This window comes from Temnothorax longispinosus, chromosome 8 (assembly GCF_030848805.1).
Source record: "Temnothorax longispinosus isolate EJ_2023e chromosome 8, Tlon_JGU_v1, whole genome shotgun sequence".
Lineage (NCBI taxonomy): Eukaryota > Metazoa > Arthropoda > Insecta > Hymenoptera > Formicidae > Temnothorax > Temnothorax longispinosus.
The window spans coordinates 3,934,800-3,951,131 of record NC_092365.1 but is presented as its reverse complement, the minus strand read 5'-3'; the positions used below and the strand labels follow the sequence as shown (position 1 = coordinate 3,951,131).

Here is a 16,332-nt window from a genome sequence, read left to right as displayed (position 1 = left end):
AAATGAACATCACCAAAATCGGAAAAATTTAGAACGGCAAAAGTGCTCCTTCGATTTAGAATTGCCGAGATGTAAAATATGTTCTGCACGATTAATAGCGTGTACACGATCTGTCAGGCTATCATTGACTGGCATCGCAAAAAGGTATACCTGCAATGTCAGCGCAAGCGCACGTCCCGCGACCTTGCAATCAATGCCGCGCATCCGCCTGTTCTTGCAGTCTTCGGCGAAATCTGTCACCGCAACCATGTCCAGTATACGCGATAGGTCCGCGACATCGCAGAACTCCAGTTATCAGCGAGACATTCAATATGTCTTCAAGTTGAACAACTGGATTCTGGGCTCGCTCGGCATTTGGCCAGTCGCGATACGTGGCATTGGACAGCACGTGTCCAAGATCGCGATCGCGGTCTTTAATCTCGCGTTGAGCTTCGCGATAGTGCCCTGCGCTCTACATATCGTCTATGATGAAAGGGACATCATCTTAAGGCTGAAGCTCTTCGGACTGCTGGCTTTCTGCCTTACCGCGATGACAAAGTACTGCATCTTCGTGATACGTCGCCCTAAGATACATCGTTGCATCGAATATGTGAAGAGCGATTGGTGGCAGGTCGGTGTTGCTAGTAACTGACATATCGTGTTAATGTGTGACATTCGTTATAAGGTATTAAAAAAACAAATAATTTGAATAAATAGAACATGATTGAAATAATCTTGATCATATAAATTAATTCGACTTTGTGATCTCACTGTTCAAGAAGTGCGCATATATTTTGTGTAATTATAATAATAAAGATATTTTTATATTTAATTTACAATTATATTTAATATGATAATACCAATCAAAATGCACGATTAATTAATCTTTGTTCCGCGTTGTGTAGCTAAGGCTTAAAATTCTGAGAAGGAAAATTAGATTGCAAAATTGATAAGTGCTGATTTATCATATATCGATAAATAAAAGTCACTAGCAACACTGTGACAGGTGACATTCAGATCCGATCGCGAATTGATGCTGAAGTACGCTGCCACCGGTCGCAATCTGACGATAATTGGCGCATCTTTCATGTACACCGCTGGCATCATTTATCACTTAATTCTGCCCTTCTGTACCGAACACAAAGTCAACAATCAAACTATCAGACCGCTCGTGTATCCGACCTATAGTAAATTTAGCCAGTCACAAATTAGCCCAGTATATGAAATCGTGTATGTGGCTCATTGCATGTGCGGATACACCATATACTCGGTGACAGCCGGTGCCTGCGGATTGGCCGCCTTGTTCGCCACTCATGCATGTGGCCAAATCCAAATACTTGTATCACGACTAGAAGATCTCTTAGCTGGTGAAAGATTCGAACAAAACCCGAATGTTCATCACCGAATCGCTGCCATCGTGAAAAATCACGTACGAGTAATAAGGTAATGTATTAGGGTCGATTCAGACACAGCCGTGCCGTACCCGTACCGTATCCGTATCGTTAACATTAGACAAGGATAGAAACAACATTAGACAAGGATGGAGACAATAGGTATCCTTGTCTGATGTTTCTGTTTCGTGCACGGTACGGATACGGCACGGCTGTGTCTGCATCGACCTTTACGATTCACATGTTTTTCTAAAATTTGGCGATAATTTATCGATATGGAAAAATTAAAAGTTACAATTAGAAAATTTAATTATTTTCAGCTTAAATTGCAAATAAAAAATTTTTTGAATTATACTAATGGCACACAAATTTGTTCGAGTCTACAACTCAATTATACATATAATTAATTTAGTAAGAGAATAATTTCAATTTGTTAATATTACTGCATTAATTCCGTTCATATAATTTGTTTAATTAATTATTATTATTTCATCGTACTATATACTACATGAATATAATACATGGAAAGAACAATTTTACTGAAGTATCTAAAAATTTAGCTAGATACAGATTTGAAAATATTTTTATTGGACCTTCAAAATAATTATGTAGAACATTCAAGCTGATTGCTAAAATGTCAAAATTTTTTACAGTATTATCATCATACTTCAACGACCTACTATAATTATTTTGATGGTGCAACAAAATTATTTTCAGATCTGTACCTAGCTAAATTTTTAGATACTTCAGCACTGTTCTTTCCGTGATAAGAAGGTAAATGCAACAGGTGATCTCAACCAACCTCCGTCCATAGGCGGTGCTACTGCGCGTCAGACAATGCGCAGATCATAAGCATGCGTATTATATGTATATCGGCCTGTTATATGTCCTATCTATTTGCACCATATACCGACTTTAAAACACGTACTTATTATATTATATTATTTATTATTTATTATATTATTATATTATTTATAGTTAGAATAATAGCAGAATGGAATAAATGAAGTAATGCATTCAAATTTTCTTATATAAACTAAAGGGACTTATTTCAGGTTTGCGTCTGTGGTAGAGGAAGTTTTGCAGGAAGTGTGTTTAGTAGAGTTCAGTAGTTCCGTATGTACAATATGTCTGCTCGAATACTACTGTATAGTGGTGTGTTAACATATATTAAAAGAAAAGAAAAATTTGACACAACTTTTAATAAAATAGTATATGTAAAATTACACTTTCTATTTAAAATTTGATAGGATTGGAAAGCGGACGATAGAATAGGTCTTGCGACTTATTTTCTGCTTTTCGTGTCATTCTGCTTTAATATTTTCATATTATGCTATATCGGCGAGGTCCTCATGGAAAAGGTACGTCTTTATTTTTCATATATAGGTACCACATTTTAATTTCGATAGCGCTAATAATTGGATAATCATTCGTGACTGGTTTTGCAGAGCAGTCAGATTGGATCAATATGCTACATGATTAATTGGTATCAACTATCGCCAAAATCAACTCGCAGTCTTATATTGATAATCGCGATGGCCAGCCATCCTATAAAATTCAGTGCTGGTAGAATGGTAGATTTATCATTAACGACTTTTGGAAATGTGAGGCATTTATTAATTTTAGCCCATCTTGTATCTTATATCTTTTATTCTACCTTCAATTTTAAAACTCAATAATTCTAAAAAAATTAATATCTCCAGAATTATTTGATAATGTTGTATAATAAATGTAGCAATAATTTTCATTCTAAAAATTGTAAAAAACTAAATTACAGCTAAAAAATGCCATATTTTAATAAAATTTTTTTAGGTATTGAAAACTAGCGTGGCGTATTTGAGCTTCCTACGGACGTTAGTGATGTAAATATGATTATAATTATGTAACACACATATGTTTAGAAATATTTTAAATTTGATCTAATTAAACTATTCAACATAGAATATTAGTATAGCTCTTATATTGATAATCACGATGTCGAACCATTCCATTAAAATCAATGATTATACATGACATTTATACGTTATGACTTCAATTCTATTTCAACATTTAAAATAAAACTTGCGGTATACATATACAATATTTTGTGAAAAATTAATTCATATCTCTAGTTATTCAATCATCATTCGTATAAAATAACTGAAGCAACAGATATCATTATGAGAATTGTAAAAAAATAAATTAGAAAGCAAAAAGAATATTCTACTTCAGATACTTTTTTTAGGTAATGAAAACTAGCGTGACATATCTAAGTTTCCTACGTACATTAATAAATATATGAAATTATGTGGCAGAGATAGAAAAAAATTATTTTAAATTTGATTTAATTTATCAATTCAACATAAAAAATCTTCGTACATAAAATCTATAATAATATGATATTATTTATCGAATAAAACATTACATCTCTATATCAAATATGCGCGTCTCTGCACTTTCCTTACCTTATTATAATTCTTGTCATTGAACCACCTACAATGTATCTAATGTATCACCAAATAATTTCAACTTTTTATTTTTTATATAATGCGCGCTAACGAATAATTTTACTTAGACAGTTAAATAGAAAATGTTAAATTACAAATATGTTAATTTCCTTCTTATCTTAACTTCTCTGATTTCTCAAATTGCCGATTAAAGGATAATTTAAGTGAAACGCGGGAGAAGTATATCTTTTCGATCTAAAACCACCGGGACGTAAGATACGCATCGCACAACTACCCTTCTGTTAATCACACGCATATGTCAGACTATCAGCAAGCAGAAGGATGCCCCGTAACAAGAGCGCAAGCGCATGTCCAGCGACCTTGCAATCAATGCCGCGCGTTCACCCGATGCAGTCTTTAACAGAACCTGTCATTGCGAACATGGAAAGCTCACAGGATAAGCATGTGGTGTCGCCGAACGTCAGTTATCAGCAGGACATACGATATATCTTCAAGCCCGGTAATTGGATCCTCGGCTCAATCGGCATCTGGCCTGTCGCGATTCGCGGAATCGGACGACATGCATACAAGATCTCGATCGTACTATGTAATCTTGCGTTAGCTTTCGCGATAGTGCCTTGCGTTCTGCACATGATCTTCGACCAGAAGGACCTCAACATAAGGCTGAAACTCTTCGGGTTGCTGGGCTTCTGCACTACCGCGATGATGAAGTATTGCGTTCTCGCGATACGTCGACCCAAAATATTACGCTGCATCGAGCACGTGAAGAGTGACTGGTGGCAGGTCGGTGTTGTCAATATGTAAAGTGCGTTACGCAGTCAACAGAAAATTTTCAGCGTAATGATGACAAGTGGCGACTCATTTCTTTTTCTTGCAACGCGAGTACAAAAAAATGCGCGACGAGAAAATGACTAATGTAATCTTGATTTTGAAGTAATCCCATATTTTTGAGCAAGTCTTTCGACTTTATATAAACGGTCACTTATTTCATATTCTTGAATGTAATTTTTACTGTGTTGCTTATGCGAATACGGATTGAGCGCGCAGATCTAGCGTTGCAACAGAATACGCTAGTGTTGCAATATCAAAAATATGATTTTTTCCGTAAATAATTTCTTTAATTGAATGAATTATTGCAACAAGATTTAAAACCGCGTTTTATGCATTGACAAAATTTAGATCTAATTATTCCAAGTCTGCGTGTATAATTTTCCATGTTCACAAAACAAATCTCGTTTTCGAATGATTCTATCCATCTTATAATTTTAGTGATAAATAATGATTTTTTTGTCGCTTATCTCTTTTGATAAATACAATTGTTTGTAATATTGGCAGGCAAAATTCAGCTCCGATCGCGAATTGATGCTGAAGTACGCCACCACCGGTCGTAGACTGTCTATGATCGCCGCGACTTCCATGTACATCGCTGGTTTTATTTATCATACAATTCTACCGTTCTGCACCGAACACATAGTCAACAACCAAACTATTAGACCACTCGTGTATCCGACTTACAGTAAGTTTTTTAAGACGCAAGCAAGTCCAATATACGAAATAGTGTATCTGGCTCACTGCGTGTGCGGATACACCATGTATTCAGTGACGGCCGGATCGTGCGGATTGGCAGCAATATTCGCCACTCATGCGTGTGGTCAGATCGAGGTGATCATGTCTCGACTTGAGGATCTTTCGCGTGGCAAAAACTTCGAGCAATTGTCGGACGTTAATCAACGAATTGCTCTCATCGTGCAAAGTCATGTTCGAATATTAAGGTAACACAGTTACATACATTTTTGTGAAATTAATACCATGTATTCAAAATTTCAATATAATTAATAGAGTTTCGATGTGTGTGTGTGTTTCTTCCAAGAGTTTTTTTTTAATTCTTATTATATTTTAAAAAGTATCCTAGTAAATAAATATAAAAAATAAGAGCCTGAAAATAAGAATGCCTCAATTTTATATTTTTGTTACAAATCGCTAATTAATTATTTGATTTTAACTAAAATCAATTTAAGTTATAACATTTTCTAATAGCATTCCTAAGGTTCTTCAAAATTTTTAAAAATTCGCGAAAAAATTTTGGAAAACTTTGGAAAATTGTTATCTCTATCTTTACATTATTTATATCACGTACATTTCCATGTTTACCCTATTTTTATTTGAATATTACTGATGGAATTCGAACTCTCTTCTAAAAAAATCTAAAAATTTTTTCTATAAAAAACTATATTTTAGAGTATATTTCAAGAAAAAATTATAGTTATTAACACAAAACTTTTTTGAATAAAATAAAAAAATTATAAAATGGAAAATTTTTTATTTTATTCCAAAAAATTATTTTGAGTGTTAATAACTAGAATTTTTTCTTTTTGGATATGAATTTTCCATTTTATAATATAGTATATAATTTTTCATCACGACTTGAACAACGTATAAAGGGCGGGTAAATGCAACAAGTGCCTTTAACGGATCCTCCAATACATTTCAGTGGGCGGTGCAGTTACATTCCTACGGATTATGCGCAGGTCACGAGCATGCGCTTATATTCTCAACGAATGCATATATACATATACTTCTTGGTATATAAAGCCGAATCCAGACTATGCAAGCGAGCGCGAACAAACATAAACGAACAATATTTGCTTGAATGTGAACTGGTAGTATAGCAACATTTGTTCACATTTAGCAAGTTGAAACAAGTTGTTCATTCATATATTTGTTTGCGTTCACTCGTTTAATCTAGATCCGACTCAGCATCTTTGAACAAATAATGCGTAATAAAATTTTTTTCTTATATTAAATATTACTGTATTATGTATGCACACATACACACACATATTCTTATTAAATACAATTATAAAATATTCTTTACGCCCAAATCGCAAAATGACAAAACTCTTTTTTTTATCTTTATTACATACCTTATATAGAGCTATTTGACAATGCAAAGAATGAGAAGTTCATACACGGAAAGAAAGGATTAGCTATATACCGTAGCAAATTTAGTTGTAAAATAACTGACATTTTTTGCAGCAAGAGCTTTAACTTTAACAAAAGGTTTTGCTACTATTCCTATAAATTATATCACTCGCTGCAAAAAATATTAATTGTTCCTATTTTACAACTAAATTTGCTACAGTAGCTAACCCTTTTTTTCCATGTAAAAATCGACTTCACGTGCAAGTAATAGCGGTCTGTTTCAGATTTTCCGCCGCCGTAGAAGAAATTCTACAGGAAGTGTGTTTACTGGAATTCGCCAGTTCCATATTCACAATGTGTTTGCCCGAATATTACTGCATAGTGGTACGCTCTAATATGTATATTAAAAAAAGAAAGCCAACTTTTCTTTAAATCTTAACTTAGATTAAATTGCTACTAACTTTTAATAGGACTGGCAAGATAGTGATACAGTAGGACTAACGACTTACTTTCTGCTCTTTGTTTCATTCTGCTTCAATATGTATATACTATGTTACATTGGAGAACAACTCGTGGAGAAGGTATATTTAGACTTAATATATATTAAAAGCATTTAAATTTTGTAACGTTTAATTATTTGATTTTCGTAAACATGGAGCTGCTGTAGTGAAAAATGAGTGAAATTCAGGACATGTGGAACATTTTTCAACGATTTGACGTTTCAGAGCAGCCAGATTGGAAGGAGGTGCTTCATGATAAATTGGTACCAGCTGCCGGCAAAGTCAATTCGTAGTCTAGTTTTAGTGATCGCTATGTCCAGCCATCCCATAAAGATCAGCGCTGGCAGAATGATAGATTTATCACTGGCGACATTCGGAAATGTAAGGGATTATACGAGGCATTTGCGCGAAATTAATCTGACGACAGAAAATTTAAAAGAAATAAATAATCGATATTCCAAAATTATTTGAAAGCGCTTTTATTTTTTCTGTATATGCCCTTATAAGAGACCGCAGTTGATAAGCTAAATTACGAGAAAGTCTCGGAAAAAGTAATATGTATTATTTTAATATAACTTTTTATTAGGTACTCAAAACAAGTCTGGCATATTTAAGTTTTCTTCGAACGTTAGTAGTGTGAATATGGGAATATGCTATGGCAAGTGCCTGAAAGGATAATATCAACGATGTCTCTCTCCTTTATAATAGAATCCTCATAGATCAAACGTGAGCATCTTAGTAAAATAATCGATTTCTGGAAAAATTAATTCTTCCACAAACTTTTCCTCTTCTAAACATGTATATAATTAATTTTACCACAATTTTATCGTATCTTTTAGTTCATTGATTAAACAGCGTTCAATATATGATACGATATGATATCGTATTGATTTTATATATCGCATATATGTGTTTAAAAAATTTAATATAAAAATTTAATATTGCTAATATTGCTATTTTACATTTGTTCAATACGAAATCATGTGGTGATAGGGTGATAGTCAGCTGATTGCTGGTGATTTTTACCGATTGCTGGTTAAATTACTGCATGCTGTCAGAGAGGCACAAACTGACACAGTATAGTGTTTTCCAAGCAACAAAATATGACCAAAATATAATTAATATTCCAAATAAAAATATATAACTCGTGTAAATAAATAATTATTGTGATCGTTTCTATGAGAGTGTAAAAAATGTAATGTATCGGCGACTCCAGTTTTCGCAGCTGTTGTTTTTATTTTTCCTAACCTATCTATTATACTGCAAATTTACCTCGTGTAACAAAGATTTATATACTTTTGTAATATCCGATCTTACACAAAATTTATATACCTAAAACGAGAGAAACAAGCAGTGTACGTATATACTGGTAATATAATGGATATAATTTAATAATACAGTATACAATTTACGAACAAAGTATTTTTGACAGAAATTGGATATGTTGTGGAAATGTAAAAATGCCCTAATTTCTCCTAGTACAATTTTTTTAATATTTACTAGACAAGATTTCTAATTGTATTAAAATGTCAGAGTACGTTAATGAATTGGTGTGAAAATTGCGTTATAAATATTACTATCGCAAAATGTCTGAAAAAAATGCGGTTGGTGGTATTCCTGTGGAGTGTCTAACTGGAGAATCAGCTGCAATATGGTCTGGCTGGCGTACACTGAGAGACAGAGAACTTGTGAGAGAAGCCTCTGCCAAGGGAACTCATATAAAACTAGCTCATAAATGCCTTGCGTACAGAAGAAATTGTACTGTAGAGCAGGCATGTATATATTTCAACAAAGAAGTAGAAAATTGGGTCAATGAATTATTAAGCAAGAAGCAGGTTTATAGAGCTTCACATATTTTAAAAAATATGGTACGTCATATATATTAATATTTTTTTCCAAGATAGATTATAATTAACAAAGTTTGAAGTGATGGTTAAAAGAATAATATATTTATACAGTCAATTTAGACAGTTTAGAAAAACGCCATTTACAGTCCGGACTGGTTCCTAGTAGCCTAATAATAATGTGTAAATTACGTATACTTTTTACCATAAATAGCGTTTTTCTCTCTAAATTGATTGTATCATCGTGTTTCACTTATTTTATTATATTTATACAGATTTATATTTTAAACAGATAAGAATTTTTTTTTACAGGGAAAGGATCCTGTGGAACATATTTTTGCTGTTTCTATAAAAAGCAAGGATCCAGTCTTAAGAGACTATTTGTGTGAATATATGATAAATGTCGATGGATTTAAGACTGAACATGTCACGGCATGGAACATTACCAAATCTATTAAGCAACATGATGAAAAGTGCAAGTAAGTTGTGAAAATAGAAAATACATACATATCACGTAATAGAAAAAAAAAATATATTAACAAATTATCTTCTTATTTTAGAATCCAAAGTGGATTAAGTTCTTGTATATGTATAGATGATATAATGAAACTACCACAGAATATTGAACAAGCCTTACGAACCGAATTATATTTTTCTTTGAATAACCCAGAGATATTGGGAAACGTGTCAAATAATATTTTGTGGGATTACTTATTATCTAATAATAAAATTAATGCTCTAAGAATATGGATTGATACAAAATATAATCCAGACGTTCTCGAGATCTCAGATAAAATTGATCAACATTTGAAATCGTTATTTGCGAATTTAGATATTACACCCGATATGGTCGATTATATAGATTCCTCAAATGCTAGTGACCTCGTAAAACATCTAACCAAAAATTATTTATGTAGGTACGTATACAACTGTTTTATGTGTATTTAAATTTTTCTTTGCTGGTGTAATGATAAATCACAGAGAAAGTGTTGAAATTTATTGTTTTAGATATGGCATTTATACAAAAGAAGAAAAGGACGACTTGAAATTAATATTAAATCGTTCTTTCGGCTGTGGTATTACGCTGGAAGAACTTAGTACAATATTATCTTTAGCTTCCTGCAATATCGATAAATCAGAATTTTTGCAAAGCATCGATCAACAACTGTGCCTTGCACACTGCTCGCAAAACTGTCATACTGAGGAAGACAATTTAAAAGTCAAAAAATTATTTAATGCTTTAACCGATATGTGTAACGCTCGAGATAACTACGAAGATGCGTTACTACATGGAATCGTAGAATCGATTGATTATATTTCCGATGATTTTAATGCTTATCTCAAAGCGAATTATTTAGTAAACTTGACATTAATATTTTTACGATTATGGCAGACGCGGAGCGCGTTGTGTAATGAAGCAAACCCTTCAGGGAGAAATACACTAATAAGAGATATATTTACGAACAAGACTGTTTTAAAAATTGACACGCGTGTTATTTCCCAAGAAGTTCTTCAGTCCACGCTTGCACATATGCCGAGGCTGCAATGTATCATCGAGGATCAAAGTGAAAAAGATGATATTACAGTATACGACTTATTGGACGGCTATAGAAATTTGAATTCGAAATTCTTATTCAAGTGGCGCTTCAAAAATGAACCCTTGCCTACTTTCACGAACGAAAATCTGATCAGAAAATACGGGTATCAGGAAACGCTAACGTACGGTTATTATCTGAAAGAAGGCAGACCGAATATGGCTGTGCACAGTTTAACACACGCTCAAGCGAAATTACTTGGAAATGTATCCTCCCATAGGTTCGTATATTTGCGATGTTAATATTCATTTTATCGTCATTAACGTCAACAACTCAAATAATTTTAGGAAATTCAAAGCGGCCTTATATGCGCACGTTCTCGCTTTGAGAAACTTAGATAAGTCTGATATCGTGTGTAGCTGCATTGCGTTCATCGAGTTGCTGAGAATCGACTCGAGCAATTTACGATTACACGTTACTGTGGCAAAATACGTACAAGAGCAACTAAACATCTCCATAGGTAATGTAGCTTATGTAATTGATATATGATGATATCGGCATGGAAAAGTATTTTAAATGACATTCTTTATTATACAGGGAGCTTATTAGAAAATGTAGTGTATAAGAACCAAACTGATTTAAAGTCTGTGATATCGTATCTTGAACAAAGCTTTCAAAAACATTTATTGGATAAACCTTTCATGTGCGATAACACGCAATTTGTCGAAGCATTGAAATTATGGGACATCATCGTACGCTTTGCACGTGTTCACAACTATGCGCTACCCGATACGTTGCCGAAATATTTAGCAGATCATGACCTGTGGTTCGAATTCATTGCAGTCTGTCATATATTCGCTTATCCTAAAACCCAGGTACGTTTCGAAATATAAAGCTGATTAAAATAAGGCCTATAAAAATAAAACACGAATCAATCACGTACTAGATGCTGGAAAACACCAGATTGTTTAATAACGCAAACATACGGGAACACCTGCTAACGTGTTTAAACAATGATAAACTTAACAAATCTCAACCATATAACAAACAGAAGATGAAATTTCACGACAGACAATCATCATCAAGGCAGCATAAAGTTGGAGTGAAAGAAAATGTAAGATTGTTATTGCTTGTTGATAATTTTAGTTTTTGTACGTAAACAAAGTCATTCTCCAGGAATCACCAGTATCCACCTCAACCATATCAGAAACTGAGATAGATGCAACTGATACAACTAGTGCCAAAGATATTTCCAACAGTTGCACCTCGACTTCTTCAGATAATAACTTATGGTTGACTATATTAAACTGTCATCAAAGTCAAGACCCACCCGGAGCATTAATTAATGCGTCTCGCTCAAATCTAAGGCCTATATTGACTGTCTTAGCTACGTGTTACGAGGTGTTACTTTATTTTGATTGATATTAGAACTAATCAGGTTTTATCGTTCATTATGCGACTTAAAAATTTCGTGTTTATAGCCGTCGTCTGTAGCAGCATATTGCTATTGTTGGATGGTAATATCGACAGGAAGAGAGGACATACTTCTTGATTACACGGAATGTCTTGAGCAACAAATATGGCCTTCCGATAAAGTATCGGAATTACTAAATAAAATGGTTCGATACGGTTATATTAACACAGTCAATCGGGCTTACAAAATTTTCATGCCTGTAAGTTCAATTAATATAACAGCGATGGTCGAAGATTCTTCATTGTAATTAGTACTGATGTCTTGCAGGATAGTATTTTGAATTCATTCTTCGAGTTTTTGATGCAAGCAATCAGTTATGGCGAATTCAAGGAAAATCAACGGCATTTAATAGAGTTTAAGTCGCAATGTTCCTCACTTAAAAGCAATGTACGTACAGAATTACAATGAAACAACTCCAATATACTAGCTAGCTCACACAGCTCACACGGCCTTTTATCTTTTTTAGAAAATTATGGATTGGGATAGTGTCCATTTTACGTATTTAAAAAACTTGTATTGGGTCGCAGTTGTTGCAATCCAATGCATTGTTACGGCACTCGGCTACGGCTTTCGAAGTACGCCATTACGAGTAAAGTTTCTTGAAGCGTTAATAAAGTGTAATTTTTCAGCAGATTTACCAGGTAAAATATGTGAAATGAGTATATGCAATTTTTTAAATATTAATCTGTCCTACTAAATACAGTTGCAGTAACTTGTGAAAATTGTTATTGCAGGTGCTGTACCGGATTTTCAACGTTTGTTGGATATAACAAAAATTCTGCAGAAAACTAGCGTGACATTAAATTTCAGAGCAATTACTCTAATCGATAACGCATATAATTTTGACACGGAAATTCAAAGATGCATCGACGATTTAACAGCAATCGAAAATTACAGCACTGCCTTGGAATTAGCATGCTGCGCCGGGTTAAATGCATCCGAGATCATATTAGCACAAGTAGTATCTTTCAAAATTGATCAAGAAGTCGAACACTATATTACTATACATTTTTTCTATGAATATAATATTATTTTCAGGCTCGAAATACTTTCAAACAATCAATAAATGGAGATGGTCAAGTAAATTCTACCTTCTGGACGCAATGTGCTCAGGATTTTAATAAATATAACGTTCCGCCTCAAGTAGCGGTTGAATTTTTTGTCGAACATGCCGAGAAAGTTGTATCGCACAAAGAAAGGTAAATAAATATAACGGTAAATATATAACGCAATGTAGTTCTATTACTAAATAAGTAATCAATTATTTTTTCTAGATATGAAGTTTTGAAATTGGCTTATGAGACTTTGAAAAATACCGAAATCGAGCAACAAATTATCGATACTTTAGAGATGGCAATGTGGAAATCGTGTATTTTAGCTGGACCTGAAAATATAGAGTTCGACTACAATAATTATACTTTTAATAAATTAAAAACGGAGTTATTATCTGGTTTGGATAAGTTACAAGTGACTTGCTCCTTGATAGACGAAAATGAAAAAAATGCTGTAGAAAATCTAATAAATAAATTACTTGATCTGCGCAAGTTGGATATTGCCTTACGAATAAGCGTAATTTTTAATTATAATCATAAGGTAAATAGCATTCTTTTATTTTAAGATTTATAGGTATACTATTAAATTTAAAAGTATTATTTTTTTTATAGGATCTGCAAATATTGATGTTGTGTTTAAGCTTAGCAGAGGGTGAAATTTCACCAGCGAACTTAACTTCGCAGCAAAAGAGTCTTTTGGAAGAAAGGAATCAGAAGCAACAAAAATATGGCACTTTGCGTAAACGCGGTCTGCAGAGATTTTCTTCATCGTCATCCTGTATGTCTCACGATTTTTAACACACATTGATATATATATTAATATTTCTACACTTCTACCTTCTATCTATCTAAAAATATTCTTCAATGTTTTTATATCTTAATATACTTTATTTTTTTTACAGTAAACACCATTTCGTCGATCGAAGCTAACAAAACAAACGATACAACAATCAGCCATCTCCAGATGGAGTGTATTTCAACTTTAGAAAGATTATCGGAAATTCTTACACATGGAAATGAGATATGCTTTAGAATTGTTTCATATTATAAACTTGCTACGCGTTTAGGGAAGACATATCAATCACTGTTAGTGCTAAAAGATCCGATAAAGTTCTTACAGGAGATTATAGAAAGTAACATTGAAAATAAATTGGAGACTGCTAACGACATAATAATATCTTACAAAATTAAGACGGAAGACGTGGCAATATTCCTGGCCGATAATATTACAATGCACATAAATTGTGCCATAGAAGGTAATTATGAAAAAAATCTCTTATTTTTTACTTCGAATAATTATCTTAATATCAAACATAATAATATCCCAACAGATGGTCAGGAAGATTTGATTTTTATGTGGAGTTATTCCTTGAATTCGCACTTTCATTTAATAATGGAACTGTGCAGCGATATCTCGTTATTAGGCTTAAAATTGTTGAAGACAGCACAATCATTGCTGGGAAGATACATTAGTACTCACGATGAAAAAAAAAATGGTAATTTACATATTTTCTTTATTATATTATTTTAAAAATATGATAATTAATATATTATATATATTTCTGTTTATTGCGTTATAGTTTCAGGATTGAAAACAATAGTGGAATTATTGATAAGATCCCACGATTGTTTCACGGCTTCCTGTAACATGGAAGGAATAGCCTCAGTATTACGAAAGTGTCAGAGTCTCGCGAATATGTTACAAATCTTAAAATACTGGGCGCTACTGGTACATTTATTAATTCCATATTTAATCAATTACTGCAATTTTAAAAATTTATTTACATTTTTTTCCATATTGCTAGGTACGCCTTGTAACTGGTGTTGGGCGATTTACCGAGATGAATTACGTATTCCAAATCTTGAAAGAAAACGATCAATTCGAGTCTTTGTTGGGACAAGGCTTGGATAAGGTATCTTTGCTCGTATAATACGATATTGAATAAACTCTTCCTTTTTACTTTAAAAAACACTCATGTTTCAATTGAACAGGTTCCGGGCTTAAAAATGGCATTGCTGGAATTCTTGAAGCGTCAATGTCCAGAAGATAAGGAGCTTTTTACTCTAGTGGCGCTTCATTTCCGCTTATATTACGAAATCGCACTCATGTGGGAAAATGAAGCGAAAGAAGTAATTGCAAAATTAATATCTGACATATTAAAAGAATGCAGAAAAGGCATAACTGGTATTCCGGTAGAAATAAAATTAACTCGAAATGATAACGTCCACAAACAATTGCAATTAGCTGTAACTAACTTTACTCATGCTACTCAATATTATTTACAGGTAAAAAAAATTAAATTAAAACGTATGCATCTTTCGAGTAGAGAAATTGCCATGAAAACTAATGTATTTTACTTTTAGGATAAGAAACTGAATCTTGCTAGCCGGTGCTCGCATCAAGCCCAACTTGTCGCGCTTCAAATTTCACTGCTGAACGCAATACCACAAAATCAACAAGCAGAGTGTCTGCTGAATTTGAAAAGCGACGAGTTAGACAGAATATTATCTCACATTTTAAACTTCCCTCAAGCTCTTATTGTTATCCGCGCTTATAATTATCATGCGGATTGGGTTAATCTTATTTATCATCACTGCATTCTCAAAGGAGAGACGAAGTATCTCAAAGAATTCATGACAGTTAACAATCTTACGCCTACGATTGTACAAGATTGTGCACGTAGGTAAGTTTAATATGCGACCTATATAAGAGCGTATATCTCATTTAAAATTTAAATTTACATGATTTGTAATTAAATAATATTTTTTTTAAATACTGTCATTGTATGTACATCTTTAGGTACAGACTGGAAAAGAGTATCAATCATTCCATGACAGATAACATGAGAACGCTAATATCTGAATTATCAGATGTCGAATGTAAATACATGCTAGCTAGTCAGCTTGGCTTTAAGGATATTGTGGAGGAAATACTCAACGATCCCATAGTGGGCTCCTATTTAAAAGACACAATTTGGAAAAAAGGATATACCGCTTCATGATGTTACTCGTCATTCGATGGAATTCGATGTTATTATCTGAGAAGAAACGCCACAAATTTAAATGTGACGACAAACTGTCACAAACTATTCATTTATTATTATAATAAACAATATAAATTTATACTTTTGTCAACGTTTTATTATTGATATCGCAATAATTACCAATAAACAGTATTTTTTATATCA

General features: G+C 33.1%; 3 protein-coding genes across 9 annotated transcripts; all 3 read left to right on the top strand.

The window, feature by feature from the left end:
- Window positions 1-193: 193 nt before the first annotated feature.
- On the top strand, window positions 194-3,718 carry LOC139817217 (odorant receptor 10-like). 5 transcript variants are annotated; one of them, XM_071785126.1, is made up of 7 exons: window positions 194-610; window positions 986-1,422; window positions 2,426-2,525; window positions 2,621-2,731; window positions 2,819-2,974; window positions 3,183-3,232; window positions 3,595-3,613. In XM_071785126.1, exons 1-7 carry the CDS (start codon window positions 194-196, stop codon window positions 3,596-3,598), a joined length of 1,275 nt encoding a protein of 424 aa, XP_071641227.1. In that variant the 3' UTR covers window positions 3,599-3,613. The 5 variants fall into 5 exon arrangements, 4 of the variants coding, with proteins under 4 accessions (XP_071641227.1, XP_071641226.1, XP_071641225.1 ...); XM_071785125.1 differs by having other exon boundaries at window positions 3,183-3,718; XM_071785124.1 differs by having other exon boundaries at window positions 2,819-3,718.
- Window positions 3,719-3,872: 154 nt separating this feature from the next.
- LOC139817215 (odorant receptor 4-like) lies at window positions 3,873-7,965 on the top strand. Of its 2 annotated transcripts, none has more exons than XR_011733163.1 (6): window positions 3,873-4,600; window positions 5,153-5,589; window positions 7,024-7,123; window positions 7,210-7,320; window positions 7,470-7,620; window positions 7,826-7,965. XR_011733163.1 is itself a non-coding variant. In XM_071785122.1 (6 exons), exons 1-6 carry the CDS (start codon window positions 4,139-4,141, stop codon window positions 7,877-7,879), a joined length of 1,320 nt encoding a protein of 439 aa, XP_071641223.1. In that variant the 5' UTR covers window positions 3,897-4,138; the 3' UTR covers window positions 7,880-7,965. The 2 variants fall into 2 exon arrangements, 1 of the variants encoding a protein (XP_071641223.1); XM_071785122.1 differs by having other exon boundaries at window positions 3,897-4,600; window positions 7,465-7,620.
- A 335-nt stretch (window positions 7,966-8,300) lies between these two features.
- Spg11 (spatacsin) lies at window positions 8,301-16,332 on the top strand. Of its 2 annotated transcripts, XM_071785108.1 has the most exons (23): window positions 8,301-8,434; window positions 8,773-9,107; window positions 9,396-9,562; window positions 9,644-10,000; window positions 10,092-10,898; window positions 10,966-11,138; window positions 11,216-11,493; window positions 11,565-11,732; window positions 11,795-12,019; window positions 12,100-12,291; window positions 12,360-12,479; window positions 12,559-12,733; window positions 12,827-13,050; window positions 13,131-13,291; window positions 13,367-13,685; window positions 13,757-13,922; window positions 14,047-14,400; window positions 14,476-14,640; window positions 14,725-14,873; window positions 14,950-15,057; window positions 15,137-15,430; window positions 15,509-15,828; window positions 15,945-16,332. In XM_071785108.1, the coding sequence occupies exons 2-23, from the start codon at window positions 8,826-8,828 to the stop codon at window positions 16,144-16,146; spliced, it is 5,406 nt and encodes a 1,801-aa protein (XP_071641209.1). In that variant the 5' UTR covers window positions 8,301-8,434; window positions 8,773-8,825; the 3' UTR covers window positions 16,147-16,332. The 2 variants fall into 2 exon arrangements, with proteins under 2 accessions (XP_071641209.1, XP_071641210.1); XM_071785109.1 differs by lacking the exon at window positions 8,301-8,434 and having other exon boundaries at window positions 8,825-9,107; window positions 14,731-14,873.

What these genes read in the sequence shown, in the direction of transcription:
- LOC139817217 (XM_071785124.1), top strand. Translation starts at nt 194, where the DNA reads ATGCCGCGCATCCGCCTGTTCTTGCAGTCTTCGGCGAAATCTGTCACC. An exon ending in TGAAGAGCGATTGGTGGCAG is followed by an intron (nt 611 to 985) that starts GTCGGTGTTGCT and finishes ACACTGTGACAG; the next exon opens with GTGACATTCAGATCCGATCG. An exon ending in TCGAATACTACTGTATAGTG is followed by an intron (nt 2,526 to 2,620) that starts GTGTGTTAACAT and finishes AAAATTTGATAG; the next exon opens with GATTGGAAAGCGGACGATAG.
- Spg11 (XM_071785108.1), top strand. Translation starts at nt 8,826, where the DNA reads ATGTCTGAAAAAAATGCGGTTGGTGGTATTCCTGTGGAGTGTCTAACT. An exon ending in GTTCCTCACTTAAAAGCAAT is followed by an intron (nt 12,480 to 12,558) that starts GTACGTACAGAA and finishes TATCTTTTTTAG; the next exon opens with AAAATTATGGATTGGGATAG. An exon ending in TGGGACAAGGCTTGGATAAG is followed by an intron (nt 15,058 to 15,136) that starts GTATCTTTGCTC and finishes TCAATTGAACAG; the next exon opens with GTTCCGGGCTTAAAAATGGC.
- LOC139817215 (XM_071785122.1), top strand. Translation starts at nt 4,139, where the DNA reads ATGCCCCGTAACAAGAGCGCAAGCGCATGTCCAGCGACCTTGCAATCA. An exon ending in TGAAGAGTGACTGGTGGCAG is followed by an intron (nt 4,601 to 5,152) that starts GTCGGTGTTGTC and finishes TAATATTGGCAG; the next exon opens with GCAAAATTCAGCTCCGATCG. An exon ending in AGTCATGTTCGAATATTAAG is followed by an intron (nt 5,590 to 7,023) that starts GTAACACAGTTA and finishes GGTCTGTTTCAG; the next exon opens with ATTTTCCGCCGCCGTAGAAG.